The sequence below is a fragment of the Artemia franciscana genome, chromosome 2 (assembly GCF_032884065.1).
Source record: "Artemia franciscana chromosome 2, ASM3288406v1, whole genome shotgun sequence".
NCBI lineage: Eukaryota > Metazoa > Arthropoda > Branchiopoda > Anostraca > Artemiidae > Artemia > Artemia franciscana.
Genome location: NC_088864.1, coordinates 26,001,083 through 26,018,888, shown reverse-complemented (window position 1 = coordinate 26,018,888; position 17,806 = coordinate 26,001,083). Strand labels below are relative to the sequence as shown.

Here is a 17,806-nt window from a genome sequence, read left to right as displayed (position 1 = left end):
CGATTACCAAAGTTATAGTTTCTATTTTTTAACTTAGCAACGTGTTTTCCTCCAAGAGCACTATAATAACTGGTCAAATTACGTTTAGATATCACACGGAGTTTAGCCGTTTTATTACAATATTTTTTTGTTACGCTAGAAGGACTAAGCCCAAAAATATTTTTCCAAGCTAATTGATGCCATTTTGGACCTGAATTATAAGCAAGACTTGCTCCATGAACTCTTGCATGATATGAACCTCGTTTAGACCGGCTTATTTGCTTTCCTCCGATGAATTTAGCAACAACTGACATGTAGCTTTCAGCTAAGTTTGTAGTTGCGTCATTTCGAAGCTGCTCTGCTTTTCGACACACAATATCGACCTCTGTCATAACATCTTCAAACACGTGCAGGGGAAAATTATTCCACCGATCTTCTATTTTACTATTCACGGTCAATTCAGCAATCTTAGGACATCCAGAATCACATTTTGTGTGGTTTCCGAAAACATGGTACGGACCTCTTTTTAACAAGATTTTCAATTCTTCTGCTGTTCCATTATTTTCAGAATTTATTTTTATCGCACCCCTTAAATTTTTTGTCAGTTGCTGGATAATTCCTCGGGGAAGACATTTTGTGTACAAACCTTTTTTATTTTTGCACAAATTATATAGATGGGCTGTATAGTTTTTTGTGACGTGATTTGCACATTCATGTTTCCGTATGTTGGAACCGTAGGAAACACTTTGTTTTAGCTTATAAAAAACACTGGAATCACCGTCACCGATAAACTCTAAAAACTGTAATCCGTGCATCTCCTCACTGGAACGAAAGCCTTCAACTAGAATATCTGTTTCCATGCTCCTTGAATTTCCGTTATAATTCAGAAAGCAGAAATGATCTTTGGGAATTACTTTGGCGTTTGCAGAAGAAAAACATATATAACAGTATTTATTTTTTATGCCAACATATAACAGTTTTTTCGTAAATGCATCTATGATAACTGCAACACATCCTTTGGCCGAATAATCGTGTCCTTTGCTACGCTTATTCCAGCCTCCATCACATATCACTTTTGTCCAGTATGAGTCCTCCTTATACCTATCATCATGAATGGCTGATTTTAAGGCCTCTCGTCCATTTTCTAGCAAAATTTCCGATAAACTATTCATCCAAGCATTACCAAGCTGCCTTTCAATACGGGAATAAACTATTCGTGACATTGGTTTCACTCCAAGCACCCCGAAGAATTCACACAGTGTAGAATACCCTCCTCCACTACCCATGGCTCCCCAAACAGCCTTCGAATTCAAGCAGCCTTTAAGACTTGATTTTTTTTCGGAAAAAGCAACCTGTGTCTGGTCCGTAAAACTTGAAAGATATTCTTTTACGCTTGTTGCTGGACATTCTGGTTCACCTTTAATCCTCTTTTCCCAGTTACACTTATTACACTTAACTTTCAGTTCAGTTTTCAGGCCTTTCTTTTCTAATTGCTTTATAATCAATTTTCCGTGATCGCAACTGATTTTGTGTCTGAATGCTGAAATTACTTCAGCAAGGAAATACCTTAGATTCACAATGCAGTTTCCATCTGGAATTCCAGATAAGTCTATCTCAGTATTCGTATCGGGGCAATCAACACCGTAAGAACCACTACCGTTTCCCAATTTATTTGAATCGTCTATGAGAGGATTTGCTGAAAATTCTTCTGAAATTTTCGATCCATTTGACAAATTATCTTTATCTTGTTCTCCAAGCAGCACCTTTCTAAAAAAAATGAAAAGAACCATAGAAAAACAAAACAGCGACCCGGCTCAATAGTAAACGAAAGTCTAAAAAACGAAATTTTGATACTAATAAATACGTCAAAAGAATCGGATTTTAATTAAATTTAGTCCTACCCATCAAAAGATAAGAGCCTGAGAAAATTTGTCTTATTTTGGAAAAAAGGGGGAAACACGCCCTAAAAGTCATAGAATTGTTTTGCCAGAAGACTGATCAAGGGTGCGTGTTTATTTGTTTTTTGTTTTCTTTTTCCCAGGGGTGATTGTATCGACCCATTGGTCCTAGGGTGTCGCAAGAGGGCTCATTTTAATGAAAATGAAAAGTTCCAGTGCCCTTTTTAAGCGACCAAAAATTGGAGGGCACCTAGGCCCCCTCCCACTTTCATTTTTTTTCTCAAAGTCAACAGATCAAAATTTTGAGATAGCCATTTTCTTAAGCATAGTCAAAAAACATAATAAGATGTCTTTGGGGACGACTTACTCCCCCATAGTTCCCGGGGGAGGGGCTACAAGTTATAAACTTTGATCAGTGTTTACCTTGACCTGATGCCCACTTAATTGGACAATCTGTCTTGGCTTTTTCTACAATTGGCCATGACTTGACTTTTCCCACAACTATTCCTTTTAATTAAAAGTCAACGGTTGAGGGGTTTTGGCTGAGGGGGGGGGGTAGAGGGGAGGGAGCTACGTTGAAGGATCTTTACTTAGAGGAATTTGTCACGGGGGAAAAGAAATTCAATGAAGGGGCATAGGATTTTCTAGCATTATTAAAAAAAACACTGAAAAAATAATAATGAAGAAGTTTTTCAACTGAAAGTAAGGAGCAGCATTAAAACATAAAACGAACAGAAATTATTACGCATATGAGGGGTTCATCTCCTCCTAAATACCTCGCTCTTTCCGTTAAAGTAATTTCAACTATATATTCTACGGACTTGGTGATTCTAGGGTCATTCTTAAAGAACCGGGAGAAAATTTAAGCTTTAGTGTAAAGAGCGAGGTATTGACGAAAGGGCAAACCCCCTCATATATGTAATACAAATATACAAAGTTCTATGTGCTTTTATAAGTTACCAAAAATTGGAGGGCAACTAGACCTCCTCCCCCACCCCATTTTCTTCAAAATCGTCAGAACGAAAATATGAGAAAGCCATTTAGACAAAAAAAGATATGCAAATTTCGTTGTGCGGTTAGCCAAATCAAAACATGCATTAATTTAAAAACGTTCAGAAATTACATAAAAAAAAACAGTTTTTTTTAACTTCAAGTAAGGAGCGTCATTAAAACTTAAAACGAACAGAAATTATTCCGTATATGAAAGGGGTAGTCCCCACCTCAACGCCTCGCTCTTTACGCTAAAGTTTCTTATTGTTTTAAAAAGTATAGTTGTGAGAAAGAGTCAAACTTTAGCGTAGAGAGCGGGACATTGAGGGACTACCCCCTTTCATAAACGGAATAATTTTTGTTCGTTTTAATGTCGCTCCTTACATGCAGTTAAAAAAAACTTGTTTTTTTTTATTTAATGGACAAGAGGGAATGAAACTTGTATATGTAATTTTTACTTACCGGTATTTTAAATTCAGCCACCTTTTGTTGATAATTTTCTTCCTCATATCTCAGATGTCTTATTGACTTCAGTTGACAAGTCAACTAATCAGAGACACAATGCCTTGGAGGCGTAATGCCTAAAATTGGATAAGAATCCCGCCTTTTTTTCTATTGGCTGATGAACAACGCTATTAAGCCGGAAACAGGGGTAAAATAAGTAAAAAGTAAGCACATTTTGAAATTGTATTTTTCTGATTTTGCTTTCAAACTATTTATGATAGACATCAGAAATTTTCTGTAATGGTTGTAGATTATAAAATCTACATATGATCCAAAATTCTACCCTCTGGAGCCAACTTCATACCTTCTAGCAAGAAAAATGTTGAAAATTAAAAATAATTTTTTGCACCGTTAAAAATAGAAATATAACAATTCTGCAACCAACATTTTTTTTAAATACTGGCAGGATGAACTAAAAAAAAAAATCTACTGTCATTTCCCATCCACTAAATTTTTATTCACCAAACTAAAATAACTTGATTTCTTTTTTTTGCACAATCTGTAAAGCATATACAGAAAAAGTGAAACCAACATTTTTTTCCTTTTTAACTCGAGAGTCATCAAAAAACAAATCAGTTCAAAATCACCAAAATCGCAGAAGTTATTCATGATTTTCTATCATAGGAGAAATAGCATTGGACACAAATTAAGACCATTAGCCTTAATCTATTCTGAGAACGACGCGATTTGTCATGCTAAAGAACAATTAAAGGTATGATAGGATGATCTATGACATGTACGGATTTATGGCATGTAAATCTGATGATATGTACCATAAGCTTTTATATTTGACCCAGTTTTTGATCACGTTTATTCTGACAAGAATTGAAGTGACAAGAATTTGTGGATTAAAACCTGTTTCATCTTGTTTAAGGGCTTTTATCTAAGTGTGGGTGTGACTCATCATTACCGAGTTTTAATGATCAGTCACGCCTTAACCAGGTACTTCATCCAAGAACTTCAAAACAATTTTATTATTCCTACAAAATCCTTTTTTTCTCATTGACATGAATGACTTGTCAATAAAAGTTAGAAAATTTTGGCCTAAGAATGCACTTTTGAGACCTCAGACACACCCCCCTCACACACACAGAAATATCTACAGACGTCTTTCCTAATAGATTGATGTGGACATATATTTGCATTTCAAATCCATTGGTCCTGTCCCCCTCCAGACAGTGATTTACAACAATGTAATGCATAAATTGATGGACAATTAAATTAATCTACTAATCTTGATCTTTGTAGTAATGAATCCTATTCATCCCGCTCTGTGATATGAATTAATTCAGATATTTTATGCTCACAGTCTTGCGACGAAAGGAGGGGAGCTGCTACACCACATACCTATTTTCAACTCAAAGTCTAAGTATTATCCTCCAAATGTAAGAGGACTAGGGCATGAATTATCCCCACTATTCTCCAGATTGATCTGAAGGACTCCCTCGAAGAATTAGATTTTTTTGGTTTTGCGTAATTGTCGAGACTCAACTCATCTCTTCCATTAATGATGCACTGGCCTCCCCCTAAGACTGGTGTGGGTATGTGCAAGGCAGTGTTGCACAAAAATGAGAGAAGTGTCAAGTTTAATCCAATCATTAAAATGAAGGTTTCAAAATTGACCTTAATTTTGTTTGCAGTTCATATATAGTTAGGTACGGAACGGTGTCACCATGCAGGAAGAAGGCACCTTGTCACGGTGCGGTCTATTCTGTTCCTAAAAAATGGTACTGTAGTTTAAAATTTGTGTTCGGATAAATCTTTTTCCAGTATTCTCCGAGCACTGTTCTATTTGATCACTGTTAAAAAAAATTAAAAAGAAGTAAAAAAAAATAAGTGAACAAATATATGTCAATGACCGTTCTTCTCGGGAGAAATGTAAATTTTCGAATTTTTGCAGACATAGGGTTGAAATCTGGTTGTAAAACGTGGTGAAATAATTTTCAGTAGATATTCGCTACTTTAGTGGGTCCCCGCCCTCTATAATTATTTATAACTTCTAGAATTTTGATAAGTAACTCGAAACATAACTAAATTTGTATATATTGGATCAGCATAAAAATTACACTTTTTGTATATGTTTTCACAGTACCGGTTTTTGAGTTCCGATTGCAACTGACAAAGGCCGATCCTTACTTACCGTTAATTATGGGGAACGGTTTAAATGTTTTTTTTTAAAGTCCATCAGTTTATGACTTAAAGAATGATACAGTTTTTATAAACGATAAGCGTCTATTTTCTATCCGTAAAGTGGGAAGGTAAATTTAACTTTTCGATACTTTTAAATCAATTGGCTATCTCTTGTCCCTCTGGAGGCCCAAATGTTTTGTTTTGCGTCGAAAAATGACTGAAAATCCCGCCTTTTTTATATAAAAAGAACACTGGACCTTTTAATTTCAGTCCGATTGGGTCTTCCTCCGATATCCTAGGACCGCTGCATTTTTGGGCCATATTGGTAACATATTCGGGCAGTTGCCCATGAATTAAAAAAAAAACTGAAAAATAAATGAATCGTTGGGAATATAGAGAAATTATACAAGAATATTTTTAGCTTGTGTGAATGGGATAGGTGCAATTAAAATATTTGGACTATTTTTAAGCATGGGCCTCAAACCAAATAATTGAAAGGAAAATATAAAAACATATAACAACGAGTAAAAATTTTGATTCAAGTATTTGAGATTTTTCCCATGTATTTGGAATGTTACGAACAAGATTTACCAAAGAAAAAACTGGGAGCCAGCGTTTACACCTCCCTAGAAAATACCCCCTGCGCAAAATACCTCCCGGAAAATATCCTCCCCCCGGAAACACAGGTATGCACAGAAACAAAATTGTCTTATTAATTTAGATTTTAACAAAATGAAATAATCTTTCAACATCCCGTATAGCCTACATTAAAGTTAATTAAAGTAAGAACAGGATTAAAGCAACACTAAGTTTGAAGAAATGAATGAATTTTTTCGTTTGCCACACTGGTGAGGTTTTGAGAAGTCCAATCTCTTGGAAGGTTGAATTTCCATAGTCATATTTACAATTTCCTCTTCAGTATTTTTATTGGAACATGTCTTAGCTTGTTTGTACTTAATATATCTAAAATAAATTCATTTTTAACTCTTCCTCGTCACTTTTTAAGCTTGTATTTACATAGCATTTACTTAACTTTTTTTATATCTAAGATTTGAGAAAATTTTGACGCCATTATAAATTATTTTTGTGCTACATGATGGGAAGATGAGATAAACATCCTACAACAGTTGAGTCAAATAACTCTGGTCCTTGTTTATAGCTTGGATTCCATTGTTGTTTTAGGATTTTAGTCTGTCTAAATTTTGATGTGTTCAACCAACAAAACATGCATTTACACACAAAAAAAGATAAATTGAGTAAAACCCCGCCGTTTAGAACTGTTTCTGGTTGTAATTCTAATGATGTTGTCTTCACCTCATAACATCTTAAATAAGCTTCTAGCTAAACATGTATTTGTTTCCCTTTCTAGGGTGTTGGTATTTCTATGATACTCTGTCAAATAATTATGAGTATATACAGCATAATTGGAACATCTTATGTGTTTTTCTACTTTCGGGATAGCTTGATTACTGTTGGCCATCATTTCAAATGGGGAACATGTTTTATCCCGTTCAGAGGTCCAGGTTAGTTTACACATTTTTTTACATGCTCAATTTATAAGATGTATTTTCAAAGATTTACTGAAGGAACCAAGGAACGAACCTGGCCTGTCTCATAAAGTGCCAACGCTTGCACTGACTAGTTAATATTCATTTATTAATAATTATGGAAACATAATGATTTTCACTTCCCAATTGAGCAACAGAAATATTTTTGGCACCAAATATTTCCGAAAAATTTGCTTAGCGAAATATCCAAAATCAACCGAAATCGACCTCGCAGAAGCACCCCTTTTCTTAGGGGGAAGAGGGGGGAACTTTGAAGTTTAGTTTCTGCAAAAGTTTGAGGGTTCAAGTTATCTCTTACTAACGTAAGAAAATGATAATCTACTAATCTAAAAATTGAAAATGAATTTGGAGAGAAAGTTCTATCATACAGCGTTTCAGATCTATTTTGAACAGTCATATATAATACAGGATATTTTCCTCCCCACGGAAATATCCTCTAGATAATTTAACACCGGTGACAATTTACCCATGACAATTACCCTCAACAACTCCACGCGTAAAATTGTGACGGAAAAGAGAAAGAAAGACATGTAAAAAGAATTTTGTTTAGGAATTCGGAAAAATTACCCCAATGTGTAATTTTTACTGATAAGTTCACCCCCTGAAAACTTCATTCTCCATGGAAAATTTGCCCGTGGAGAAACCCCCAGCAGAAAATTCACCCCCCGTACGAAAATGTATACATACTTCCCAATAACAAATACTGTGCGTAAGCAATGGGCGCATTTTGTAACTTAAAGATCTTTCCCCTGGGGTTGCGGCAGGGGGTCATGTTATATCCAAAGGCATAGTTACTGGGCCTTTTATTTATGATGAACAAAATGACTGGTTGTCCTCCAATCTTTTAGGTCACTTGAAAAGGGCACTAAAACTTTTAATATAATGAGCCCTCTCGCGATATTGTAGAATTAGATAACTTCGAAGACCACACTGCCTTTCCATGACGAAAGTAAAACAGTTCAAAATAGGGATGAAACCTTTTAATTGACAGTGAATATAAATAAAAATTATTTAACTGGATATTTCGAACACATATACAGTGTTCATCATCAGCAGTAAAAACTCGTTTTTAATTGACAGTGAATATACATAAAAATTATTTAACTGGATATTTCGAACACATATACAGTGTTCATCATCAGCAGTAAAAACTCGTTTTTACTGCTGATGATGAACACTGTATATATGTTCGAAATATCCAGTTAAATAATTTTTGTATATATTCAATGTCAGTTAAAAGGTTTCATCCCTATTTTGAACTGTTTTACTTTCGATATTCTAGAACCACTGGGTCGATACGACCACCCCTGGGAAAAAAAAAACAAATAAACACCCGTGATCTTTGTTCTGGCAAATAATGCAAAATTCCACAGTTTTGCAGAAAAGAGCTTGAAACCTCTATGGTAGGAATCTCTGATAATCTGACAATAAGAGAAAAGGGCTGTTCTCTGAAAATCTGACAAATTTTCTCAGGATCGCAGCCTTTAAGGGGTAAGATTAAACTTAATGAAACTTATATATTTGAAATCAGCATAATAAGCTGATTCTTTTGATATACCTATTGGTATCAAAACTCCAGTTTTTACAGGTTAGTTTTGAGCCGGGTCACTCCTTACTTACAGTTTGTTACCAAGAAGTGTTTGATTCTAAGTATATAAGTTTCATTAAGTTTAGTATTGCCCATAAAAAGCTACAAATCTGAGAGAATTTGCCCGATTTTAAAAAAAGGCGTGAAACACCCTCTAAAAGCTAAGAAATATTAATGAAAATCACTCCATCAGATTCGGGTATCAGAGAATCCTAGTGTAGAGGTTTCGAGCTTCTATGTGCAAAAAAAGCGAAATTGTGTATTTTTTTTGCCAGAAGGAAGATGACGGATGCGTGTTTATTTTTTTTCCTAGGAGTGATTGTATCAACCCAGATATCCTAGAATATCTGGAGAGGGCTCATTATAACGGAAATTAGAAGTTGTGGTGCTCTTTTTAAGTGACTAAAAATATTGGAGGGCAACGAGGCCCCGTCTCATGCCCTTTTCCCCCAAAATCGTCCGATCAAAATTTTGAGGTATCTATTTTGTTCAACATAGTTGAAAGGCCTCTTTTAACTATGTCTTTGGGGATAAAAGGATCCCCCCCCCGACAACCCCTGGGGAAAGGTTCTTAAGATATTTGCCCATTGTTTACGTATAGTATTTGTTATTGGGAAGTAAGCATGCATTTTTCAGGCGAAGGGGGGACCAAATTTTCGATGGGGGGATTTTTCACGAATAGGGAAGTTTCCAGGGTGTGAACTTTCCAGGGGATGTTTCTGAGGGGAATTTGCCGGAATTCCTGTACGAATTTTTTTTTATTTGCTTTACTTTCTCTTTGCCGACTGAACTTTACGTGTAGAGATATGAAGGGTAATTGTCCGGGGTAGATTTTCACCGGGATTGAATTTTCTGGAGGGTAATTCCGTGTGAATGGGGTATTTTACCGTGGTGCCGGAGCCAGATTTCCTGGCATTATTTAAAAAATTATCAGAAATTGAATAGAAAAACATTTTTTTTCAATTGAATGTAGGGAGCAGCATTAAACCTTAAAACGAACTGAGAAGGCATGGGGGTTTATCAGCCCTACTCGTGTTAATTTTTGCTCATTCTGAGTTTGACTCGGCTATTTATTGTAGTTTCTGTTCTTTTTTAGTTACATTTGTTGATTGATAGTTATCTTTGGTAGTTTTACGCTTCGGAGATTATTTGACTTTATCTCCGCTCATTCTTGGCTTAATGGGGCTCTTTACTTTTCTTTGAAAAGCTTGTTTTGTGGAAAAAGGTTTTTAAGTCGATTATAAGGATTAAGGTCGATTGATGTGCGCATATCCCCAAGATTTCCCGTCTTAATCAGCATTTCCCGTTTTAAGTCTCGTTTAAGCTTCTGTCGGTGTAATATCTTCAGAAGTTAAATGATTCAAACGGAGATTTGATATCAATGAAACTGAAAGTAAACCAAACTTTGAAAAATTCAAAAAGCTTCTGGCAAAATTTGTTGGCTTAAATTCAATATTAAATTCACCTTTACAGGTTTTAAACGGAAGAATGACTTTTTAATAATTTACTGTGAAATGCCAGTTCTATTTGCAGTCCATATGCAGTTTAATTGTGTATTTCAAACCGAAAATTTTCAGGGCATTTATCACTTTTATTGCTGCTATGTGAAGTAAATTTGATATTCATTACAAGATAACCATTTTTAAGATATGGGACTGGAAAAAATTACTTGGACTTTCTCATACTAACATTTTACAACCCCTGCGGTTTTTTTTTCAAATAGAGTGAGAGAGATAGCATGCATCCTAGTTGTCATTTAAGTACAGTTGATAGCATTTTTTTAGTTAATATGCAAGCCCAGACAAGTGGTTTTTTTTTGTAGTTAGAAACGGTACTATCGATATACTCATCGATGACCCTACGCTATCAGGTTTACCTAGCAAAGAGTGACGGTTGACCTAGCATGAATTCTTTTCTTCTTCAGGCCTCATATCACGAAATGTGTGGTTGGGGCTCAGTAGATCGTAAATTAAAAGTTCTAGTGCTTCTTTCAAGGGCCTATATCAATGAGAGGCTAATCAACCGTCCTTTGTGCCCTGTAGCCTCGAACGGTATGTGATCAAAGTCTCAACGTGCCAATTTATTCAGAAAAGTTGAAATCTCGAACGATGTGCGAATGTGCTTAACAAGAACTCTGCAGCCTTGTTCCAAGCTAAATAAGTTCCAATAAAATAAGTGTTCCAAGCTAAATAAGCTGTCCCTTTAAGGCCTCATAGGTACATTTTAGGAGATAGTTGGACATGTTAAGCCTTTTTGAAATCAGAACCATGCATAGGCTTTCAGTTTCTATGATTTCCAGACCTAGAGTAGGACCCATGAACCTGTTCTGCCTTTTAAAACGAAAATTAATCACAACCGAAATTCGTGCGTTGCTGTCCCCTCAAAAAGCGGCGAAACCTGCAAAAAAAAATAGTATTAGTATATTTTTAATGCGTATTTTAGTTTACTGTCGAAAATCTAATTAATTTTTATATGCGTTTTCTTCTTTTTAAATACGTTCATTTCAAATGCATAGGAAAATAATTGCCTAAATAAAACTTTATCATTTATATTTTTAGTCAAAGCACTTTATGAAAGAATATGAGATTTATTTTTAAATACCTGTCAAGTATGTTTTCTGCCATGATCTTTCTTTTCATACAGTTCGTGGTAACGAATTGTAAGCAAGGAGTGAACCGGCTCAATAGTAATCGAAACTCTAAAAAACAGAATTTTAATACGAATAAACATAACAAAAGAATCGGCTCATTATCCTGATTCCAAATATTTAGGATTAATTAAGTTTAGTGTTAGTTATCAAAGGCTACGGGCCTGAGAAAATTTGTTTTGTTTTCAAAAAGAGAGGAAACACCCCCTAGAAGTCAAGGAATCTTGATGAACCAAATCATCAGATTCAGCGTATCCGAGAACCCTATTGTAGAAGTTTCAAGCTCCCATCTGCAAAAGATGGAATTTTGTACTTTCAGCTAGAAGTATGACCACAAATGCGTGTTTTTTTTCCAGGGATGATCTTATCGACACAGTGGTGCTATAATATCGGAAGAGGGCTCCTTCGAACGGAAACTGAAAATTTTAGTGCATTTTTTAAGTGACAAAAAAGACTGGAGGGCAACTAGGCCCCCTCCCACGTCCTTTCCCCCCAAAATCGTCCAATCATAATTGTGAAATATTAATTTTGCTCAACATATTTGAAAGGTTCAATAAATTTGCCTTTGAAGATAAAATGAACCACCCCCCCAGAGCCCTTGGGGAAGGCTCTAAGTTATAATATTTTTCCAGGGATGATCTTATCGACCCAATGGTCCTAGAATATCGGCAGAGGGATCATTCGAATGGAAACTGAAAGTTCTAGTGCCTTTTTTAAGTGACCAAAAAGATTGGAGGGCAACTAGGCCCCCTCCCGCGTTTTCCCCCAAAATCTTCCAATCAAAATTGTGAGATACTTATTTTGTTCAGCATAGTTGATAGGCCCAATAAATATGCCTTTAGAGATAAAATACCCCCCCCCCCAGATTCCTTGGGAAAGGGTCTAAGTTATAATAATTGCCCGTTGTTTACGCATAGTATTTGCGATTGGGAAGTATACATACATTTTTGAGTGGGGTGACGAATTTTCTAGTGGAGGGATTTTCACGGGAAAAATTTTCCATGGGGAGGGAAGTTTCCAGGGGATGATATTTTCAGGGAAAATTTTTTACTAAGGGAATCTGTCACAGTTCCTATACAAACTCTTTATATGTCTTGCGTTCTCTTTGCCGACTTAATTGTGCGCGTGGAGATGTTAAGGGTAATTGTCCGGGGTGATTTTTCACCGGGATTGAACTATCTAGAGGATATTTCCGTGGGGAGGGGGATTTTTCCGTCGAGGCCAGATTTACTGGCATTATAAAAAAAACGACTAGAAATGAAAAAAACAAGTTTTTATAAAAAAAACAAGTTTTTTTCAACTGAAAGTAAGGAGCGACATTATAATTTAAAGCGAAAATAAATTATTATGAATTTGAGGGGCATTGTCCCCTCCTCAACATCTCACTGGTTACGCTAAAGTTTGAATTTTGTCCCAATTATTTCAGAATGACTCCTGAAACACAAGGGTTGTTTAATTAAAACAATAAGAAGCGTTTTTAAAAGTACCAAACTTTGACGTGAAGAGTGAGGTGTTGAGGAGGGAGCAACATCCCTCCTATACATAATCATCTCTGTTCGTTACTCCTTACTTTCAGTTGAAAAACTTTTGCTTTATTCAATCCTTTGAAAGGGTCAGTTTCAGGATTTTGTTGGAATTTATAAGCTTTATCTTTAGTTTCTTTATACCATTTGTAGTTAGAAATCATATATAATTATATCTATCTTTCATAGTTAGTTATTTATATCTTTTATAGTTAAATTGGAATTTTTTGTACTACGCCGCTTGGCTAAATCAACAATTGTTTTTTTTTTTCAAACCATGAAATCGTGCTTTTTTTTTCTAGACTGTGATTCAAACTCGTCTTTCCGACTTGAGGAAACAGTACCTGATTTTTTCCAGTAAGTATTTCTCTCGTTTTGCTACCCTCAGTTTTACGCCCATGTCTTACATTTGCCAATGATTTTGACTGATTTTGATTTTGACTCAGAATCTTCCGATTAATTGCAATTAATTAATATACAAATTTCGTTTTAATTATTTATGTGCGGAGAGCCAGGATCAAAACATGCATTAATTCAAAAACGTCCAGAAATTAAATAAAAAAAACAAGTTTTTTTAAATGAAAGTAAGGAGCAACAACAAAACTTAAAACGAACAGAAATTACTCCGTATATGAAAGGAGCTTTTCCTCTTCAACACCCCGCTCTTTACACTAAAGTTTCTTACTGTTTTAAAATAGAGTTAAGAGAAGAGTCAAACTTTAGCGTAAAGAGTGGGGCTTTGAGGAGGAAAAGCCCCTTTCATATACGGAGTAATTTCTGTTCGTTTTAAGTTTTAATGCTGCTCATTACTTTCATTTACTTTCAGTTACTGAAAAGTTCAATGACCCAAATTCATTGAACAAAGAAGGTACTGAACTGATAATCAGCCAGGTTTATGATTCAATGACGCTCGAGTTTAATCCAAAGTTTGCAAAAATTGAGCAGGCTTTACTAGGTAGTCTGAGATTTCAAATTGAAAATTTGGAGGAGAGAATTGGTCGAATAGAAAAAAAGCTTGTAATTATGATCAAGAGTCCATGCTTGATAGACTTGTATTTCATGGGGTAAAGTAGTTTCCTGGTGTAGACACTCATACGACAATATCTAACATTATAAATAGCAAAATGTCTGTGCTGGGCCCTTTGCTTTATTTAGTTTACGTGAACATGATGCGCGTTTATCCAAAGGATACATATATTACTAACTATTGCTAACAAAATTTCCAAAATCCGCAGATAATTTGATAGCAAAAGCTCGTATTACTCTCAAAAGATTAGAGATGTTTACAAGTGTAAGTTCACTGTGTGTGAATGTAAAGAAATTTTTTTTACTGGCATTCTGTAGAGTGGGTGATTCTGTTGATGTAAGTAGTAAAGTTCTATTTGGTGAAAAGCCTATTTTACAAGTTATATCACTGCGGTACCTCGGTTTCCATAATGCTTCTAATCTATCGTGGAAGTATCATAGCGACATTATCTCCACCAAAGTTGCACGTGGAGTTGGCATCGTCAAAAGATTGAAGCATATTCTGCCGGAAAGTATTCTTCGCGCGATATATTTTGCAATAATCTACCCATATATCATACGGATGTTTAGTCTGGAGAAGCAATTTTTATGTTAATTACAAGCTAAATGGCTTTCTCATAGTTTTGATCGGACGATTTCGTTAAAAAAAGGGGGGGGGGGAGAGGAGGCCTAGTTACCTCCCAATTTTTGGTTACTTAAAAAGACAACTAGATTTGTTTTATTTTTTTTTACAAACGTTTTTGTTAGTAACAAACATACGTACCTTACGAATTAACTTATGTAACGAACTTATATATTTGTGTATTTTTGTAACGTATATGAGGGGGTTTGCCCCCTCGTCAATACCTCGTTCTTTACACTAAAGCTTGAATTTTGTCCCAACTCTTTCAGAATGACCCTTGAATCACAAAGGCCGTAGAATAACTAGTTAGAGTTACTAAAAATACTTTAGCGTAAAGAGCAAGGTATTGCGGAAGAGACGAACCCCCTTATATAAGTAATATTTTATGTTCGTTTTTAAGTTTTAATGTTTATCATTACTTCCAGTTGAAAAAAAATTCTCATTGTCTTTTTTTAAATGATGCTAGAAAGTCCTGCGACCCCTTCATGGAAATTCTCTTCCCTTATGAAAAATTGCTCCATGGAAAGATCCTCCCACGTAACCTCCCCCCCCCCCCCCGACCCACCCTAAACCCAACACAAAAAAGTCCCCCTGAAAACGTCTGTACACTTCATAATTAACAACTACTATGTGTAAACAATGGTCAAAGCTTATATGTTGCCACCCCTCCCCCGGGATCTGTGGTGGATTTAGTCATCCCCAAAGACTTAGTTATTAGATTTTTGACTAAGTTAAACAGAATGGCTATCTCAAAATTTTGATCTGGTGACCTTGGAGAAAAATGTGCGTTGGAGGGGGCTTCGGTGCCCTCTAATTTTTTGGGCACAATAGAACTTTTAATTTACGTTGGAATGAACCCTCTTGCGACATACTAGGACAACTAGGTCGGTACGATAACCCCTGAGGAAAAAACAACAAAAAAACAAAAAAATACGTACCCGTTATCTGTCTTCTGGCAAAAATACAAAATTCCACCTTTTTTATGATAGGGGCTTGAAACTTCTACAGTAGGGTTCTCGGATACGCTGACTCTGATGGTGTGATTTTGTTAAGATTCTGTGACTTTTAGAGGGTATTTCCGCCTATTTTCTAAAATAAGGCACAGTTTCTCAGGCTCGTAACCTTTGACCGGTAAGACTAAACTTGATGAAACTTATATATTTAAAATCAGCATTAAAATGCAATTCTTTTGGTGTAACTATTTGTACCAAAACTTCGGTTTTTAGAGTTTTGGTTACTATTGAGCCTGGTTGCTCCTTACTGCAGTTTGTTACCACGAACTGTTTGAAAATGTAACTTGTAAATGAATAAAAGTAATATATTCTACTATAACGTTGAGATAGAACTTACCAATGTCTCAGGTTTTCCCGTCCCTTATTTGTTCTTGTTTTTTTTCTGCCCATTGTGAAAATTCAAATGCTAAACTGTTATCTGACTTGTAACCAACCAAATTCCAATGGTCAGCTGTTACCAATTAGACATGTGAAAAATTTAAATTCTGTTTAAATCCGGTCGTAATATCTCAAGGAAGTCAACAGAGTTTAAATATTCTGGTACAACCCTCGAGAGAGCAATTAAGCCAATGAGAAAGGAGGAAATCTCGGTACATATTTCAATGCTATCTTAATAGAATTAGCTTTCAACCTAGGAGATTGACCTTAAGAGGGTGATATTCTAATAAAGACTTCTCTTTTTTGCAAACTGAAGTTGAACCACTCGTTTCTTAAGGTTTATATTCTCTGTGAAACATGTGATGTTTTTGACAAGCTTACATGTGTAACTTCCACCAAAAGGACAAGATACTTATATCGTCGGACTTATTAGTTTCAAATCTATCCATTCACTGAGCCGAGTTAAAAATAAACTATTTACGATATTCAACCTAAACTATGTTAAATCAATGTTAAACTATTCAGTTTAACATGTACCAAAATTCAGCAAGAAGTCAGATTGTCTCTACATATCTTTTGTCAAAAAAAAAAAATCCTACACCTAAATATAGGCCAACCACATTGGCTCCTAGGCAACATTTCTCACTTGCGAATTGGAAAAAAAAAATATATAAGGTATCTCCATTTCCTCGTTCAACAGACCCTATCGCATTTACTTATGGTTCATAACTATTTACAGAGCTTGTTTACATAATTTAAATCTTATTGAAAACCTTAAATACTAAATGACTGAAAACGTTTCAGAACAAGCGTATAAAAACCCGAAGACTGTGTCAACATTTTTTAAATGTTGAGTGCAAAAATAAGCTCTGCTGGAATTCCAAAAGCTGTATGGGTCAAGCACTATTCTTTAATCTGAAACTCTAAAGACCCTAAACTAGCGCAAAACTATGATACACTTTTAGCAGATAAAAAGAGGCTTTGCTGAAAGTGAGGAACAATCTTGTAGTTTCAAAACTGTGCGTAAGCTCAAACGCGGTAAACCTCCTGGGCTTGACGGCATTTGACCAGACCAGTTCAAATACGGTTCAGACCTTCTCTTTTTGTTTCTTCGGTTATTATTTCAGATGTATGTAAACGGTGGAGCAGTCCCAAGCACTTGTGTGTCTGCGTCGTCTCTACCCCCTCCCCCCCAAAAAAAGTATGAGAACCCTTATCATTGTACAGGTTATAGAAAAATAAATGTTCTTAGTGGTTCGAGAAAAATGCAGGCTTGATTATCGCCAGTTCAATTCCCTTCTGTACATCAGCTGCGCTTTTGTTCACAGACTACTAAAAAAAGTTATCAGCAATCCAAGCTATCTCCTTGCGTTTATCCCTTTTTGTGTGCAGAGTAGACACTTATGCATAATCTGATTTTGTCGTCATAAGTTTTCCCAAAGCTTCTTGAGAATGTGTGAAAGTGTATATCGTAGCCTATTTACCTTGCTGGTATTCAACTAGCTATGCGAGAGTCCGTTAGTCTGAGGACGTTCTGAGAAGCCCGATCAGACTAACTTGTGGCCTTTAACAGGATTTCATATTTTATGTCTTCTTCTTTTTAACACCTTCACATCTGCGATCGCAAAGAATGCATATGAAGGACAAAGCATGAATCTGTGCGATCCAAGTCTCCTATCTTATGGTGCAATTCTCAGGTGCAAACTGACCTCGTTACAAAAGAACTTCGACCAGCGGGTGTCAGGCTACGAAAGTATTTGCTTTAGAGTAAATTCTCTGAAGACAGAAATCCTAGAGTTCATCCCTATGGCAGCTAAGAAACCAAAGTACCGATAACCAACGTTTGTACGTGAAAGTAAAACAGAATAGGTTTTATTCAGGTCACTCAATGAAGTACTTTGGTAAAGCTTAAGGAAATGATGTCAGAAGCACTCGTTTCA

The 17,806-nt window shown here is 35.7% G+C and overlaps 1 protein-coding gene across 1 annotated transcript in view; it reads left to right on the top strand.

The window, feature by feature from the left end:
• The window catches only part of LOC136039342 (sodium-dependent transporter bedraggled-like), a 129,232-nt gene that overhangs the window by 43,210 nt on the left and 68,216 nt on the right, over nt 1-17,806 (top strand). Inside the window, exons 7-8 of the mRNA XM_065722977.1 lie at nt 6,871-7,024; nt 13,130-13,184. Coding sequence (XP_065579049.1) covers nt 6,871-7,024; nt 13,130-13,184 — 209 coding nt within the window. The remainder of the gene's footprint in view (nt 1-6,870; nt 7,025-13,129; nt 13,185-17,806) is intronic.